This window comes from Bubalus bubalis, chromosome 3, assembly GCF_019923935.1.
Source record: "Bubalus bubalis isolate 160015118507 breed Murrah chromosome 3, NDDB_SH_1, whole genome shotgun sequence".
Classification (NCBI taxonomy): Eukaryota; Metazoa; Chordata; class Mammalia; order Artiodactyla; family Bovidae; genus Bubalus; species Bubalus bubalis.
Window position 1 is genome coordinate 161,648,461 of NC_059159.1, and position 19,282 is coordinate 161,667,742.

General features: G+C 41.3%; 1 protein-coding gene across 4 annotated transcripts in view; it reads right to left on the reverse strand.

The window, feature by feature from the left end:
* Nucleotides 1-273: 273 nt before the first annotated feature.
* TXNDC8 (thioredoxin domain containing 8) overlaps nt 274-19,282 on the reverse strand; it is a 33,322-nt gene continuing 14,313 nt past the window's right edge. Inside the window, exons 4-5 of one of the 4 annotated variants that reach the window (XM_006048675.4) lie at nt 18,753-18,818; nt 274-379 (exon numbers count right to left, since the gene is read on the reverse strand). In XM_006048675.4, the coding sequence (XP_006048737.1) occupies nt 317-379; nt 18,753-18,818 (129 nt within the window). In that variant the 3' untranslated portion in view covers nt 274-316. The other 3 variants (XM_025282210.3, XM_044940424.2, XM_025282215.3) reach the window with 3 other exon arrangements.

The window sequence follows — 19,282 nt, forward strand, 5'->3', positions numbered from 1 at the left end:
AGTGCACCAAGCCAATAAGACTTCTATATGTTTCTTGATTGCTATGATAGATCCCGTCTTCTGCCATCTCTGGAAAACCTTCTCACTGAACTGGTATTACTTAGCTGTGCAAGGCTAAAAGAATGGAAATGACACGATCTCTGACAGCACAAGAGTTTTGACGATTTTTGCAGTGAGATTGCGATATGGAATTCAACCTGTAAAGCATCAGGAGAGCGATCCATAGAACACCACAATGTTTGCTGGAAATAAAAACACAACACATTCACTGTGGCCTTTTAAAACACTGCAAGTGTATTTTGTCTTGGAGATCAGCTTACATGAATTCTCGAATCTTTTCTTCCAGTTTTTTAGCATCAGCTCCACAAAGTTCAAAAATCTGTTCACAAATACACAAAGGTGAAATATTTATTGGTTCAAATATGGCAAAGATGAAGCTTTGTGGAATTTTGTTCCTGTTTATAAATTTATCCACTATTCATTTCCATCGTCTGCAAGATAGAAATTAGATAAACTTTAGATAGAAATACACATTAACACACTAAATTTCTGATGTTTTTTTTGGCACCTTTTCAAAATTGCTTATGCTAACAGATTTATGTAATTTTCCATGATATTCCTCTAAGCTAAGATCTAAAATATATCATGTTGCTGGAAATGAGGAAAGCTGATCATCGAAACTTCTCAGGGCATTTATACACTGATCTTGAGGGCTTGCTAATTCATATACATGATCCCCTAAAGTCAAATGGCTTGTGATTTCCCATGCCCTGACTTTAGTTCAGGTAATAATAATGATTCTAAGAAGCACATTTTCTTTTCAATTTTTCACATCTCTGAATTAGGATGGTGCATCTATCAATGAACATCTTATATCTGATGAAATATGGAAGTTAAAGACCCTTACTCTTCATGATCAGTTCTGTACCAGTTGTTTGAGGTGCGCTGGAGAAAAGGAAGAGTGTGGGTAAACTGAAGCTGAGATTTGGTGAAGACTTGAGTTTCTAGTGAGGGAGGTTTCAGCAGCCAGAAATGGTGTTAGGACTTTGGGGGTAGGGGTTAGAAAAGTCTAGAACTACTTTCAGTGCTCTGTGTGCAACAGGGAAGAAACTACGCCCACATGTACTGATTCTGCTTCCCAGGTAGCAGCATGGCGCCTGTGGGCATCATGGTTCATTCTATTTCTTGAAAGTCAACCCCACTCTTGTGCCTCTGTCTTGATCCCATTTCACTTACCGGCTCGCTCAGGGATCCACTTCTATAACAGCAAATTGCTCTTTTGATTCTCGAGAATAGGGTTACCTAAGTGTGGGTGCAGAATTTCATGTTTTATCTGGATTGTCTGGTTTGTAGCCATCTCCTCTATAACTAGTTTTCTTGGCCTTGGCCACCAGGGGAGGAAGGTGTCAGAAAGGATCTGCAAAAGGCTCTTTCTTAACAGTCAGTGGCAGCTGGATGGAGCCTCTAGGGCATGATGGGAGTCTCATGCTCCTCTCAGGCTAGGGGAGGTACCAAGCCAAGAAGTCTTGGCAGTAACATAGGTAGGACTTGGTCACCTGAATGACCAGCTTGGCCAGGGGTAGAAAAAGGATGGTAAGCTTAGCCAACTGACCAAAGTACTGAACCCATTGCTAGGAAACTCCTGATCAAGATGAGGCAAAGGAAGCCAGCCTTTGCCTGCTTGGCATGCTCCATGAAGCTGGGGGCTGGGAGCTAGGAGCTTGGGCGTGCTTTTTTCACTCTTTTCACTTGGGGATATTAGGACTTCCTAGACAGCTCAATCTGGTCAGAAAGGAACTTTGTCCCTGGTCTCTAACCGATGCTGGGGTGGAAAGCAGGGTGGGAGAGGTTTGGGGTTCACTCCAGTCTCAGTCTGTCTTTCCCCCTGCTTTTAACTATGTTTGTAGTGGCTCCCACTTATCCTTCCTTGTGGCTTCTGTCCAAGGTTCCTCCTGAGTCTCTATCCTCTACTCCTCTGCTTCAGGAGTGGCTTGACTCCAGTGAAGGCACACGCAATAGCTGAGCAGAAGAAAGGCGCTGGCAAAGAAGGGATGAGAAGTTCCCAAGGTGTGTCTGTTCCCCATGTCCACTGCCACGTAATTCTAGACAGTCCCCCGCACCCCCGGTAGTCTAGGAGATGCTATTTTATCATTCTTATGGCAATGATTCTAGTAGATCTGATTCTGACTCCTTATTTTAGGATCTCCCCCACTGCCAAAAAGCAGCATGGAGCCAAAGAGTTTGGGGGCCCCTAAAAATGGGCTTCTCTTTTTGGATGAGAGTTCCCTGAATAGAGGGGTGGCACAATCTGTAGGGATATTAGAAACAGGAGGGCTCACCTCAAAGGGAGATTTCCAGGGAGGGGTGATTTCCATGACCATAGGGATTGTGGTATGCCCATGCTATGACTTGGGCATCCAGAAGCCACAAATGCACTAAGAGCCTTGGCAACCGTGGAATTTGACTCCTCTTTCTTCTAGATTCATTGAATCTAATACAGGGCCACCATCACCCACCCAGGTACCTGAGCCAGGAAACCAAGGCCACTTAAAACATTCATATATATTCAGAACATCACACAAATGGCAGCATACAGCTTGGCGAGTTATTACAAGAGACAGCCCACTCGTATAACCATGTCCTGATCAGGACGTAGATATAGCTTAGCTCCTCGCACCCAGGCATTGCCCTGTGCCCAAAGCCAAAGTCTACTCCAGATTTTTCACCACAAATGGGCTTGGTCTGTCTTTGAACTTTTATAAATGGAATTCTATAGTATGTTGTGTGTATTCTTCTGCGCCTGGCTTCTTACTCAACATGATGTTTCTGAGATTTATCTGTGTAACGGCCATACATTCATTTTCAGCTTTTTTTTTTTTTTTAGTATTCTATTGCATGACTATAACACAGTTTATCCATTTGGGCTATGACCAAGAGTCCTGCTAGGAACATCCTTTGTGCAGACATCTTTGGGGGCATATGAACACCCATTCTTGTTGGGTTCTGTAGTTTACCTGAAAGGGGGATTACTGAGTTCAGCTTTTGTAGGAGTTACCCAACAGGTTTTCAAAGAGATTGCATCAATGTAAACTCCACAAGCAGGGGATAAGTGTTCTGCTTGTCCCACATGCTTGACAGCACTTGGTACTGCCAGTCTTCTTCATGCTAACCATTTGGTGGCTTTAGGTGACATTGAATTTGTGTCTGAATTCCATGGTTTTTACCCAATCAACTTTCCCCTGGATTTTAGCAACAGTTTACACTTTGCTTTTTGGAAGGAATGATGCTAAAGCTGAAACTCCAATACCATGGCCACCTCATGTGAAGAGTTGACTCATTGGAAAAGACTCTGATGCTGGGAGGGATTGGGGGCAGGAGGAGAAGGGGACGACAGAGGATGAGATGGCTGGATGGCATCACCAACTCGATGGACGTGAATTTGAGTGAACTCCGGGAGTTGGTAATGGACAGGGAGGCCTGGCGTGCTGCAATTCATGGGGTTGCAAAGAGTCGGACATGACTGAGCGACTGAACTGAATTGAACTGAACTGAACAATTTGTTTCCTTCTCCAGTCTTATGCCCCTGAGACTTCTTCTTCCTCTCAAAGCTCAAAAACACAAATCCTGCCATGTTATTTTTCTTTGTGAAATTCTTGAGTGTTTTTCCATCATCATAAAATTCAAGCTTCTTACAGGGATTCCTTGATTTTATCTTTTCAACCCGCACTGTCGTTCTCTACCATAAACTCCGGACTCAAGCAACAATTTATAGCTGGATTTGTTTGTTCATTTAATAAATACTTAATGAGTGCCTACACGATCCAGACATACAATGAACAAAACAAGACAAAATCCCACCACAGAGCTCACGTTCTAGTGATAATTAAATACTCTTGGTGGATGATTACCAAATAATTCCTGACCTCATACCAGAGACACTTTATAACTCTCTGCTTCTGCTCATTTTTAATCACTTGCTAAACTTAGTAATCCTTTAAGATTTAACTCATGAAGACTTCCCTGAAGTCTTTTTCTGTCATCTCAGAGTAGCCAGTGCAATTCCAGAATCCAAGAGTTGATTTTATTACCCATCTTCTCCACTAGACCAAGGATGGGGACTATATTTTTCCTCCACAGTTTTAGTATCTAGCTCAGAACCTTACCCAGAGTAGGTGCTCTATTAGAATGGTATTAACCCTGAAGTGGGAGAAGGCAATGGCAACCCACTCCAGTACTCTTGCCTGGAAAATCCCATGGGCGGAGCCTGGTAGGCTGCAGTCCATGGAGTCGCGAAGAGTCGGACACGACTGAGCGACTTCCCTTTCACTTTTCACTTTCATGCATTGGAGAAGGAAATGGCAACCCACTCCAGTGTTCTTGCCTGGAGAATCCCAGCGATGGGGGAGCCTGGTAGGCTGCCGTCTATGGGGTCGCACAGAGTTGGACACGACTGAAGCGACTTAGCAGCAGCAGCAGCAGCAGCAGCAGCAGCAACCCTGAAGTGAATGAGCTAAGCTGAATCCTGGTCTTTGAGGGCCGGGTCCAAGACTCAGTGCTGAGTTTCGGGGATTAGGTGTTATCTATCTTACTCTTTCTTTGTCCAGTCTGACAAAGGCAAACATTATCTTTGTGTCTCCCGGTCTAGCACAGGTCTTAGCATACAGGAGTTTAATAAATGTAGGTAACAAATGAGGAGCAGTTTACTGATAAGGGCTCATTTCACAAGTAGCTTTCTTTCGAAGGGATATATTTGCAAGGCCATTAATATCTAATTTCTGCCCAAAATATTTTTTCATTTTAACCTGAATGTTTAGTTGTACCTCTCAAAGCATGCTCTACATTGAAGCATTAAGAAGTAGTGTTAACCTTGCTCTTCTCAACGTCTTCGTTTTTCTTGTACAGCTGCCCCCCTAGTAATGACTGCTAATGAAAATTTCAAGCTCCAGTTTGCAAAGACCAGTGGAATATGTGGTGGTTGTTCATGCATTAGAGAACCACCAACTATGTCCAACAATCAGTGCAAAGAAAAACCCCAGGGTTTCCTGGTGGTCCTGTGGCTAAGACCCTATGCTCCCAATGCAGAGGGCCCAGGTTCCATCTCTGGTCAGGGAAGTAGATTCTATACGTCACAACTAAAAGTTTACCTGCCATAACTAAAGATTCTGCGTGCCTCAACTAAGACCCAGCACAGCCAAATAAATAAATAAATAGAAAACCCAAACTTCCGTTATGGACATTTTCAAACATATGCAAAAATAGAGAATAATAACATGAACCACCCCCCACCCCCCCATTTACCCACCACCCAGGTGCAACCAGAGGCAGTTTTTTATGCCAAAGACAAGCAATCACCTATAAAGAGTTTATTCCTGCCACTGGGAAAATGCAAGGGTGCTGGTGAGGCAGTGACTGCTAAGAATATACATCAAAGAGTCTGGCTAGTGATGTCCTTATAGAATAAGTATAAAATACTTTGATCAGTTGATACACAACTGAGTGAATACTGAAGTTACATTTGGACCACTTGTGTGAAAGTTCAACAATTTCAGACATCTGTAGTTAGAAACAACAGCAGCAGCAATGAAATTCTCAAAGCAACAGCAACAACCAACATAAACCAAAAAGCCCAACCAAACTAACCCACACAAGATACTTCTTGGGGGATGGGCTGTGGAAATACTTGTATGAACAATACAAGTTTATAATTGAAATAATATGATACTCTTTTTCTTCTAAGAAATTATATGTGATTAATAAAATGAAAAGGGTATATCCAACAAAGGAATGTTTAAAAGTACCTCAGCCTTCTACTGAGAGGTGGATAGGGTTAATTACAGTTGGTTCCTATCTTGGCTTTTTTCTCTGACTCTCTGACTCCAGCCACACTCATTCTTTCCTCAGAACCATCTGCATCTTATTGCAGGTATTTGCACACTTCCTCTTTCACTTTCACAACACCCAGGGCAGACTCTGCAAATGCAAGCAGGTAAATTAAGGTTTTTGGAGCTGAGCAAAATCTAACCAAGAAGACACAGCCTCTTTGAAATAGTCTGTTTCAAACAACTTGAACTTACTTGCACCTGAATTTAAGAAAAAAGCATATAAAGTAATCTGTTAGCTAATCTTTCCTTAATCTATACTGGCCCTTTTCTCAACTTGTTCCAGTAGTGAGATTTTGATAACATACTAATTCACTTTCATTTTCCTGTAGTAGAGTTAGAAACTGCCTATGCACCTGTTTCTCAGAACACTGGTGGCATAAACACTTTTTCGGTAAGGGACCTGGTAATACCCATCTTAGGTTTTACGGGCCATATGGTCTCTGTCGAAACTACTTAAATGAACTCTCTGTACTATCTGCAACTTTTATGTAAATCTAAATTTTTTTCTCTATAAATCTATAAAGTTATATAATATTGAAAATACAGTATAATTTTTATAATGATAATGCAGCAATAAATTTCCTTTTACTAAAGAAAAATCTACTCAAGTTATTAGGAGAACCACTGACTAAAACTACCCCAGCTGGCTAGGCATGATAGTAACAACTTGGGTGAGTTATCTTATGACAGGAGGTCCTGGTAAGGAATGTGGTACTAACAAGCTACATCAGCCAGAAGAATTTGGGAAAGGTCTAAAGGAGAGAAGAGATGCCAGTTCATATGTCCTACCAACCTCCCAGAATCCTTCTCACTGACTCCATCTTGGCTGAGAGATACGCGTGCCACCAGGAAAAACCCTGAGTCATAATGATTGGCCAGAGACAACCCGGAAACTAACTCTATTACCATAAAACCTGAGACTGCGAGTCACATCAAAGAGCAGTGCTCCTGGGTTCCCTTACCTTCCTGCTCTCTGCTCAGGCACGCTTTCCCAATCAAATCTTTTGCTTTTCAACACATGCATCTCCTCAGACAATTCATTTCCGAGTGTTAGACAAGAGGCCACTCTTAGGCCCTGGAAGGGGTCCCCCTTCCTGCAACAAAAACAGCTATTGTAGTGCAAAGGTAGTTGTAGATAATTAAACAAATGGGCACGGCTGTGTCCCAGTAAAACTGAGGGTCAGATTTGTCCCTGGGGCCATAGTTTGCCAACTATGAATAACTATGCCATCAACTGAAGCTGCCTGAAAGTCAGTCACTCAGGACAAGGTGGCTTTCTGTTGGAGGGGAAAAAAGAGGCATGAATCTAGTGTTGTAGGAATTTATGTTAAGCTACATTGAAAGTATGACAAGTGATTTTGGACTCTGGCCAGAGAAAATGTTATCCTGCCCATTACTGGAAGAGTGGGAGGGAATTTTGTTCTCGGGGATAAAAATAGTTTTGGAGCCATTCCTTTCAATGGCATATACTATTGTTTTTACGTTTCCATTAAGCAATCTGCTCAACTGTCCAGCATTGGGAAAATATACCTGTTCACTATATTCCTTCACTTTCTTCTCCCTAAGTTCAAAGGTAAGTTTATCAGCTGAGCCTAGACAAAGGAATGAGCTCATGCCTGTCCTCCTCTTCCTTATAGGATTGTCTACTCAAGGGACAGGTCTGTCTCCTTCTGGAAAGCATATTGGAAGTAAGCCTAAATCTGCCTTTTAAAGATAGCTCTGGAAAGCTATCACCCTCCCTTTGGGGGCTAAATAGTTACAAAAAGCAGCTTCCCTTTGGCTCAGATGGTAAAGAATCTGCCTGCAAGGCAGGATACCCAGGTTCATTCAGGGTCGGGAAGATTCCTTTGGAGGGTGGAATGGCTATCCATGCCAGTATTCTTGGCTGGAGAATTCCATGGACAGAGGAGCCTGGCAGGCTCCAGTCCACAGGGTCTCAAAGAGTCGTTCACAACTGAATAACTAACACTTTTTTTTTCACCATTACAAAAACAGTAGTATTTCCTCCACCTGGGTGGGTTAACTGTGTCTTCTACAGTTCCAGATTCACCCATAGATGGGTCATCTCAAGGTCTAGGTTCCAAGAATCTAGTGGAAAGTCTTTTGACATGGATCTAAGCCATGTTCTTCAATTACCACAATTTGCACTTTATTACTTTTAATAAAGGTGACACTTCAATTTTCCACATGAATCCATGTGAGAAAAAAGGTTAACGTAACAGGGCTGGTTGCTTATTCCTAGTGTGTCTCCAAGAGAACCATGACTTCACTTAGTCCCGGGGATTGTGGTCCTCCAAGTGTTTCTTGCGTGAGTGATGGATGATTTTGTTGTATATACCTCAGGAGCAATGGACTATGCCATTGCTGGCTTATTAAGCTGCTTTGCATAAACATCTATAATGATGATGAGCACCTGGTTTTACTGTTGAGTTTCCATTGTTATGGCTGGTTGTGAAGCAATGCTTGCTTAGCAAGTTATGTCATTGTGACCAGTCCCCATATAAAAGAACTCAGACCCAGAGACTCAAAAAGGCATCCCTAGGCAGAGATATTCCACACATATCCTTGAAGTTCCTGCTAGGGAGTGCCTGTCCAGGGGTACTTAGAAACTTAGGTACTGCTAAGTAGCCCTGGACAAGGAAGAACATCAGAAATTTGTGCTGGACCTTTCTAGACTCCAACAATGCCTATCTTTTTTTCCCTTGTTGCTTTAACTCTATGTTTATTGCTGTAATAAATCTTAGCTATGACTATAACATGCTATTTATTGAGTCTTGTTAAAACTTCTGTGAATCACTGAATCAAACACTCCTATAATTTCAACAAATTTAAAATTCAGAGAAGAACAGGGCTGGGACTAGGGTGGAAAATTTAAGGGGTGCCAAAAAATGTTAGTAATGAAGATAAATAATATCTTAGTACTTTAAAAAAAGTATTAAAATTTAATGCAAAAAAACCCATGATAAACAAAACATCAAAAATTCAAATGAAGACACGTTTCCACCCAGTAAGTACAGTATCTTGCCTCACCCAAAACCCTGCCCTGGAGAAAAGACATACTACACAAGTAATTACTGCCTTTAAGTTGCTAAAGCTGAGAGCTGTATCTTTAGCAATCTTTAGCAAGGTTGCTAAATGGTGATAAATAGTTGCTGTACTTCTCTGGCTTTCCCTTCATGTTCACTTAGTTCTTGCCTCCTCCAGTCAATTAATCTCTGCCAACACATTAGATGCTCATGGGGCTGATATGTAATCCCTTCTAGGCACTGACACCTCTCAGAGCCCTGAAGACCATGTGAAAGCTCTTTTCTTTTTCCCCTCATGCAGAATGCCTCTGTAACTGTGTGGGCTAAGTTGCTTCAGTTGTGTCCAACTCTTTGCAACCCTATGAACAGGAGCACACCAGGTTCCTCTGTCCATGGGACTTTCCAAGCAAGAATACTGGAGTGGATTGCCATGCCCTCCTCCAGGGGATCTTCCTGACGCAGGGATCTAACTTGCATCTTTCATGTCTCCTACATTGGCAGGTGGGTTCTTCACCTCTCTGGCCACCTGGGAAGCCACAATCTATTAAGACCGAAACCACTGGGTAGGTAACTCCAGAATACTAAGATGACTTAGCTTAAATGCATACTGTAGTTACTCAAAGAGCTTTAGAGGTCTCCAATAACCTTTATTTCTATATTTCTATTTACATATAATTTTTCAGGGAGATAGGTACACAGCTAGGTCCTAGGGCTCGAATAATAGCTACACTTCATAGTATACACCAAGTCTAGCGTGAGGTACTTTATTTACATTGTCACAAATTTTCATGATCAAGGTTCAAAGACACATGATGTTGTCGCTATAAAGAATGAAACTGAGCCTAAAGGTGGTTAAGGTACATTCCCAAGATCCTCACTAATAAGAAGCAGACCTGGAATTTAACTTACCATCATTTGATTCCAAAGATGGCAAGTCAGCCATAGACATTTTTTTGGAGTGGTGGGTCAAATGCTGTTTTTTTTTTTTTTAGGGTGCAGCATATATATATATATATATATTTTTTTTTTAATACAAGTAAAATGACAATTTTATTATTTGGAATAAAGTTCGTGATTACAAACTTCTTTTCCCCCAGCAATATCCAATAAGTCCATCAATACATTGTTTAAATAACCACATTCAAATGCATTAAAATAATGTATTTGAAATCTGATGTCATACATTTTAACATTTTTATGAAGATGAACAAAGACCATTTGGGAGGGTGATTCTCCAGGGACCACCATTCTCCTCACTTCTACTATCTCATCTATTGTCCCTGCCTGGCCCTTGAAGATGCTGAGTATGTGACTGCTGCTTCCAACACTATCCTCTTTCCAGCACCTAGTGGTGCTGCCCACTTGGGATTCTTTTCATCTCTGTGCCTCCTTCAAGGAGGGCGCTTGCTGAAAATGACATCCGTGTCCTCAGCTGGAGCCCACAATTCACACCCATAAGGGCAAGAGCTTCCTCTCACTTAAAATGAGAGCTCAGTTCTTCTGAATTATTCATTTGTGAATAACTCATTTGTTAACATCTATGTACTTACATCCCTTCACTCGCAGCTTTCCTAAGTGCTTTGGGAAACCATCTTACTCTCATATCAAAAGATGAAAAAGTGAAAGTGAAAGTTGCTCAGTTGTGTCTGTGGCCCCATGTGACCCCATGGACTGTCCATGGAATTCTCCAGGCCAGAATACTCAAGTGGGCTTTCCCTTTTCCAGGGGATTTATTTCCCAACCCAGGGATCGAACCCAGGTCTCCCGCATTGCAGGCGGATTCTTTACCAGCTGAGCCAGAAGGGAAGCCCAGGAACACTGGAGAGGGTAGCCTATCCCTTCTCCAAGGGATCTTCCTGACCCAGGAATCGAACCAGGGTCTCCCACATTGTAGGCAGATTCTTTACCAAATGAGCTATCAGGGAAGCCCAAAAGATGAAAAGATGGAACCAATTTTTTAGAGTTGGCCCATATTTAAGCAGTTGACTAAGACCTGGCAAATCTCTGTTACTCTTCCTTCTCTACTCCACAGACTTCTACCAATTTCAGTCTGGAACCAATGTTATGAACATAGGGGATCTAGTGATTGGCTTCACAGGCTCACTGAATAGCCTAGCAATATATGCACATTTCGATTTAGGTGCATACATATATTCTTATGGAAAGAGTTTATAGTCTCCATTGGATTTTAAGAGGGTCTATAAACAAGTTTATGAACTACTGTTAACAGAATATAGTGTAATATTCTGGTCACAAAAATCAGCCAAGATTTTGGGTGTCCCATCTGAAAGACGCCAGAGGAATGCATTTTTATTTTTTGTTTTCTTTCTCTTTTTAGTTTTTTTTTTTAATTATTTATTTTTAATTGAAGGAGATTGTTTGACAATATTGTGTTGATTTCTATCACACATTAACATGGATCAGCCATAGGTACACCTATGGCCCCTTCTTTTTGAACCTCCCTCCCACCTCCTACCCCATCCCTCTAGGCTGTTACAGAGCCCCAGTTTGAGTTCGCTGAGTCATACAGCAAATTCCCTCTGGCTATCTATTTTACACTGTAGTATATATGTTTCCATGCTATCTTTCTTTCTTTTTTTAACCACAGTGAATCTTACTGGAACACACTATGATGGCCTAGATGAAAACACTCAGGGGCAGAGCAGGAAAGAACAATCCCACTGTATTTATTATCTGGAATTTGCTTTGGCTGGCCTTTGGCCTAAAACTGTAAAATAATTATAGCTGTTGTTTACAGCTCATCCCAGCCAGATGTTCACCCAACCTCTGCATGGAAACTTTCAGCAGCAGGGAAGGCCCATTATCCACCATAACCCTAGGTCATGGTTATGTAGCTTCATTTGATTTAGAGTTTTAAAGTTTTATTTTGTGGATAGTCTATGCGCTTTGTGAATATTTCGAATGAGCAAGACTCAAGAGGCTAAGATAATAAAACCAGGGGCTTTCCTGGTGGCTCAGTGGTAAATAATCCGCCTGCCAATGCAGGGAAGACAGGTTCGATCTCTGACCTGGAAAGATCTTATATACAGCAGAGCGACTAAGCCTGTGTGCCAAAACTATCGAGCCTGTGCTCTAGAGCCAGGGAGCTGCAACTACTGAGCCCCATGCCTCAACTGCTGAAGCCTGCCTGCCCTAGAGTCTATGCTCCACAACAAGAGAAGCCACCGCAACGAGAAGCCCACACACAGCAATCAGAGAGTGGCCCCCGCTTGCCGCAACTAGAGGAAAAAACCTGCACAGCAACAAAGACCCAGCACAGCCAAAAATACATAAAAGTATCCAAAAATATATAATAAAACCATTAAAGGATGATCCAGGGTGGAGTTGGCAGTTAGGAAACGCCAGGAAACTGAAGGTAAGGGAGACTACTGTGTTTGAGTAGGAGAGGTAATCCTGAGATTTTTGGCAGCAATGAAAAGAGAGAAACCCAAGGGATTCCCTAAGTCTTCTGGTCTAATGAGAGGAAGCTGATCATATTTTCAAGGGAGGCGAACATTCCCCTAACTCTCAGTCCTATGAGGAATTACCATAAGGTTTTTTATACAGTGTACATTTTAAAAGACATTAATGGACAGTGGCTCTTTGCCAGATGTTTTACCAGAAATGTAAAGACATTTCTCATAACATTTCTTCATAACAGCTCAATTCTAGGGGTTTTAAAAATACTAGATAAGTAGCAGTTAACTGCTTCCATAAGTCAATTTTCAGGTGTGCCGTGCCAGAAGAAAGAGGAGAACATTTATGGAAGTGGTCTCTGAGAACTGAACTGAATTTTTCGCCACCCCAGGAAAATGGTGAATGTTACAGGCAGCCTTCCTATTGACAGGTGGGGGTAAATTCGCTGGTGGTAGTGCTGGTTGTGGTGGTTTAGTCGCTAAGTCGTGTCTGACTCTTGCAACCCCATGGACTGTAGCTCACCAGGCTCCTCTGTCCATCAAATTTTCCAGGCATGAATACTGGAGTAGGTGGCCATTTCCTTCTCCAGGGGATCTTCCGGACCCAGGAATCAAACCTGAGTCTCTTGCATCTCCTGTATTGGCAAGTGGGTTCTTTACCAGCTGGATCACTGGGCAAGCCCAAAAGATTTATAATACTGTGTCTATATTTCTCTCCCACCCCATTTTTTTGATGCCTTTGTCTTTTGCACAGAAGATTGACATTTTTTGTCAGTTGGAACCAGCATTACAAATCTTTTCCACAGGTTTTCAAATGATATCTCAATTGCTACAGATATGAATCCTTCTGGAGATATGATTACATATACACACAAACAAAAAAATTTGGAAAACTCAGCAGTGGCCACAGGACTGGAAAAGATCAGTTTTCATTCCAATCCCAAAGAAAGGCAAGGCCAAAGAATGTTCAAACTACTGCACAATTGCATTCATTTCACATGCTAGCAAGGTAATGCTCAAAATTCTCCAAGCCAGGCTCAACAGTCCATGACCCAGATGTACAAGCTGGATTTAGAAAAGGCAGAAGAACCAGGGATCAAGTTGCCAACAGCCACTGGATCACAGAAAAAGCAAGAGAATTCCAGAAAAACATCTACTTCTGCTTCATTGACTATGCTAAAGCCTTTGACTGTATGGATCACAACAAACTATGGAAAATTCTTAAAGAGATGGGAATGCCAGAATACCCTACCTGTCTCCTGAGAAATCTGTATGCACGTCAAGAAGTAACAGTTAGAATTGGACAAGGAACAACGGACTGGTTCAAAATCGGGAAAGGAGTATGTCAAGGCTGTATACTGTCACCCTGCTTATTTAACTTATATTCAGAGTACAGCATGTGAAATGCTGGGCTGGATGACTCGCAAGCTGAAACCAAGACTGCTGGGAGAAATATTAACAACCTCAGATATGCAGATGACACCACCCATATGGCAGAAAGTGAAGAGAAACTAAAGGGCCTCTTAATAAAGGTGAAAGAGGAGAGTGAAAAAGCCGGCTGAAAACTCAACATTCAAAAAACTAAGATCATGGCATCTGGTCCCATCATTTCATGGCAAATAGATGGGGAATAAAATGGAAACAGTGGCAGATTTTATTTCCTTGGGCTCCAAAATCACTGTGGATAGTGACTGCAACCATGAAATTAAGACACTTGCTCCTTGGAAGAAAAGTTGTAACAAACCTAGATAGCATATTAAAAAGCAGAGATATCACTTTGCCAATAAAAGTCTATATAGTCAAAGCTGTGGCTTTTCCAGTAGTCAGGTACGATGTGAGAGGTGGACTATGAAGAAGGCTTAGCACCGAAGAATTGATGCTTTTGAATTGTGGTGCTGGAGAAGACTCTTGAGAGTCCCTTGGACAGCAAGGAGATCAAACCAGCCAATCCTAAAGGAAATCAGTCCTGAATATTCATTGGAAGGACTGATGCTGAAGCTGAAGCTCCAATACTTTGGCTACCTGAGGCGAAGAGCTGACTCTTGGAAAAGATCCTGATTATGGAAAAGATCAAGGGCATGAGAAGAAGGGGGCCAAAAGAGGATGAGATGGTTGGATGGCATCATTGACTCAATGGACAAGAGTTTGAGCAAACTGTGGGTGACACAGAAGGACAGGGAAGTCTGGCTGACTCTTGGAAAAGATCCTGATGATGGAAAAGATCAAGGGCATGAGAAGAAGGGGGCCAAAAGAGGATGAGATGGTTGGATGGCATCATTGACTCAATGGACAAGAGTTTGAGCAAACTGTGGGTGACACAGAAGGACAGGGAAGTCTGGCATGCTGCAATTTATGAGGTTGCAAAGAGTTGGACATGACTTAGCATCTGAACATTTGATATCATGACATAAACATACCAAGTTTTAAAAATTAACTCTATAATCAGCATGCTAATTTAGTGCTATTCAACAAGAAATTCTAGTCTCAAGAAAATTTCTTGGGAGATAAATATCCATGTGATAATCAAAGGCTTGCTGGATGACTCTGCAGTTAGAATACAGGGAGGTAGATCAGCTTAATGGACAGGGTCATTTGACTTTATTTTCCATTAGCTAATCAGCATAAAATTCATAAAATTCAAATTTAAGCTCCTTAGTGATCCCTAGAATACAGGTATTCTGTTCCATTAATTTAAAAGGGATCCATACCCTACAGACACCAGTTAAGAAATACTTGATGATAAGAGGTTGCTCCACCCCTAGGGCAGGGCTCTTTTACCTCCAGATAGAACTGAGACCAAACAGGATCAAGTCTTTCCTCAAAAGCATGGCTATGGATTTGCTCCAGAGCCTAGATACAGAATCAACTGAGAATCCAAAGTTTTATTTTTATAAAACAGGGAAAAAACTGTTGAGTAGCAGCAGCCATCAAGCAATATCATCTGTAAAGAGAAGGAAACCAGAAAGCTGTTCTGAGCTGGCAAGAAACTTTCTCTGGTTCTGATTAATACAAGGACAAAATCAGGAAGGGAGACAAAGCTGGTGGGGGGATGCAGGGGAAAGACAGCAAGATTCACTTCTTCACCCATTCATTCATTTGTTCACTCACTGGTGATGGCTAGGTTACTAAGTAGTGTCCAACTGTTGTGACCCTATGGACTATAGCCCACTAGGCTCCTCTCTCCATGGGATTTCCCAGGCAAGAGTACTGGAGTGGGTTACCATTTCCTTCTCCAGGGGATCTTCCCAACCCAGGGATCAAACCTGGTTCTCCTGCATTGCAGGTGGATTCTTTACCAACTGAGTCACCATCAAACACAAAGTGTGTGTTTTCTATAGAGGGGGGATTCTCCTAGGCACTGGGGTTTCAAATCAGACATGAACAACTCCAAGTACTTGGAAGAGAATGAGAATAATATACGAAGTTAAGATCTGAGTCACACAAAAAATGGGCTTGGGAACATAGACTGGGTTAAAATAATGGAGAAATTCGACTCAGACTGGAATACAAGGGTCTAGTCTTGATTCTATAGGTAACAGCAGAGGGGGGGTATAAAAATTTAAATAAGAGGATGACATACATGGAGCAAGGAATTATTTGGAAAAGAAAACAAGAGCTTTGGTGTGAACTTGAGGCTATTGTTTCAGTTAAAGATATTTATAGCTAGAATTAGAATTGGGGGATGAAATTATTAATGGAGAGAGGTAGAATGGAAAAAAGATAGAGCCTTGGAAAACACTTACATGTGAGAACAGCTGGAAATAAAGAAGCCAGAGGAAAACCTGGGGAGGAATCAGGGATCAAAGCCAAAAGAGGAGGAAGTTTCCCGGGTATAGAAACTGATCAGTTAATGCACTTTGGTGTAAGCAAGGGATACTAGGATTGAGAAACGGGAATTTAAACTAGGTGCAAGAAGATCCTTGGTAACTTTCAAGACCGTAGATGAGGGAATGAGTGGAAAATGAGAATTGGAAGCAGTGAATACATCTAATTCTTTAAAGAGTTAGATTATGAATAAAAGAGAATAGTCTGAGAGAACAGATATATTCATTAGAAATGTTTTGGTTGCAAATGACAGAAAAAGCAACCCAAAGTTTATATAACTGAAGAATTTATGGAGGTAGTTCAGGCTTCAGACATACATAGATTCAGGGTTCCGTCAATGCCATGGGCACTCCTTGGCCTGATTCTGCTTTCCTCTGTATGGTAGCTTCATTTTTAGGTTCCCTGTGGTGGCAAGCCAGCTATAGGAGCTTTAGCACTATATCTTTCCAAGTTCAAATTCAGTGCAATCAAAGTAAGAGACTTTTACCGAGTTGCTTAAGCAAAATCCTGGAATTAGCTCTGGTTGGGTTTGGATTGGCTTGACTGGAGTGAAGGGCCCATTCCTGATGGTGATGGAGTTCACCGACTGGTCTACACCTAGAGATGGACTCCTAAGGAAGTACATGGACTAAGGACTAGAAAGGGCTTGGTTTCCTGGAGGAGAATCAGAGAACTGCTAACAGGGAATGGAGAATGGTAGCTGGGTAGCAAACAACAGTAAGAGTCCAATGACCAGGTTTGAAACAGGATAACTAATGGATAAAGGCAGGGCACAGATGGGAGGGATGCGGTCAAGAGACAGATGGAACTGACTTCAAAGGAGGAAGCCTCTTCATTTCTGAGATGGAAGAGAAGAGAAGATAATAAAAGATGACACACAAACAATTTGATAATGTAAGTAAATGGAGTTGAGAAGGCATGTGTTAAACTGTTTCAATTTTCAAGTAAAAACTCAAGAGAGGAAACAGGTAGTGTTATCTTTTGGGGGAAGAATTATTTAAATCTATTGCCTCAATTATGTTACAGCAAGCACATATGGACAAGCAGAAATTGAAAATAAAATTCTACAGCTAGCATATCAAATGATCTCATTCTTTATACTGTAGACATAATTTTTTTAAAAGTAAAGTATGAATTTTTTTACTTTATATATATTCCTTATAACTCTTTTTATTTTATTGAATCTTTTTAACGCATTTAAAAAATTCTAAAACATTTTTATAATTTTGAAAGGTTGCTTTCCATTTATAGTTATTATAAAATATTGGCCCTATTCCCCATGTTGTACAATACATCCTTGAGCCTGTCACACCCAACAGCTTGTGCCTCCCACTCCTCTGCCCCTATATTGCACTCCTACCCGTAAGCACTAATTTGTTTTCTATGTCTGTGAGTCTGCTTCTTTTCTATTCACAACTCTTTTTAGTTGTCTACTCTTTCATAGACTAGATGGGCTTCCCAGGTAGTGCTAGTGGCGGAGAACCCGCTTGCCAATGCAGGAGACGTTAGATGTGCATGTTTGATCCCTGGGTCAGGAAGATCCCCTGGAGAAGGGCACGGCAACCCACTCCAGTTTCTTGCCTGGAGAATCCCATGGACGGAGAAGCCTGGCAGACTACACTCCACAGGGCCGCAAAGAATCAGACATGACTGAAGCAACTCAGCACACACATAGACAAGATGTATCATAAATCACTTAGCCACTTTACTAAAAAGAGTCATTTACATTGCTTCCATATTTTGTTAGAAATAATGCTACAATTACCATGCACTTAGATGTTTATTTTTCCATGAGGTATTTTCATCAGCAAAAGTTCCCCAAAATTGGATGGTGTATGAAAGGGAATGAACAGTTTATTCCTCTTAAGTATGTTGCAAAATCACCTTTCATAAGGTACACACAGGTGTCCATGCTCTCAGTCATATACATTATTACTAGTTTCATAACACAAAGTATTTGAGACACTTCATTCCATTAATATCTTCAAGATAACAACTAACATAACATATCCGTGGGTCAGGAAGGCTCTAAAAAGTTTAGTTGTGATAATTGATTTCATTTTCAAAACAATCCTATAAGGGAAGGGGAAACTTGCTATGATTCATGTTTTTACAGATAGAGAAACTAAGATACCAAGAGCTTAGTAAGTAAACTGCTAGGAAATGGAAGAACTGGTTTTTGAACCACAGAAATTGGAATCCAGACCCTGCCTGGTCAACCAGTAGGCCATATTACCTTGTGATTGCTTTTGACTGACATTCACTCAAGTGTTGTTAAAAATGCGTATACATTTGTGCAAGAATTTCATCATGTCTTTTGTTGTAAGGTTATTTTTTAATGGTCATGCCCCCAGAGAGAGATAAGAGTGGGGTATTTCGTATAGATTTGGACACTTCAAATGGTCTGAATGGGAGATTTCTCACAGTTCACCCCCCCCCCTTTTTTTTTTAACTCCTTGCCAATATGTAAGTGCAGAAACTAAGAATTGCATTGCTATAAAAATAAGTACAGTTGTTTCATCCATCCAGGATACCGCAGGCCTTTTTTAGACTCTGATGGCTTTATAATCAATTTCAACCTGCCAGCTACAAAAGAAACATACCTTCTTGGTTTGCTTGAACAACTGAAATGTGGGTACTGCTTTGATGTGGTAAGTTTGGGCCAACTCCTAGAAAAGAAAAGAAATGGAATGAAGTCATCATTTTTGTATCCTCTTTTTGGACCAAGAATGGTACTTGGTGACATCTCAGGAGGCATGTCTGAGAGCCCAGGGATAGCTGATACTTTACAGATTCTCTTGCCAAGAACTTTCCTAACATATCCTTAAAGCCTCCAGGAATCTTAAAACATAAAGTGACTGTTTCCAGCATTCCTGAGTTTTCTCACTGATGGGCTCTAGGAGCCAAAGCAGAAGGACTGAGGAATGAAATGAGCTGTATTTAAAAGAGCTTGTGAAAGACTGCAGAAGGCCCCAGCAGAGCCCAGTATGGAAGGAGCATATTGCAAAGAAATAAGAATGAGTAAAGGTCTCTTTACAACTCACACTTAGACATGGAGTGGTATATCGTGCATTTTAAGGTTTGTGTGTTTCTTTTTTATATGCCTTACACCTTTTCGCTGCCCATTTCTGTA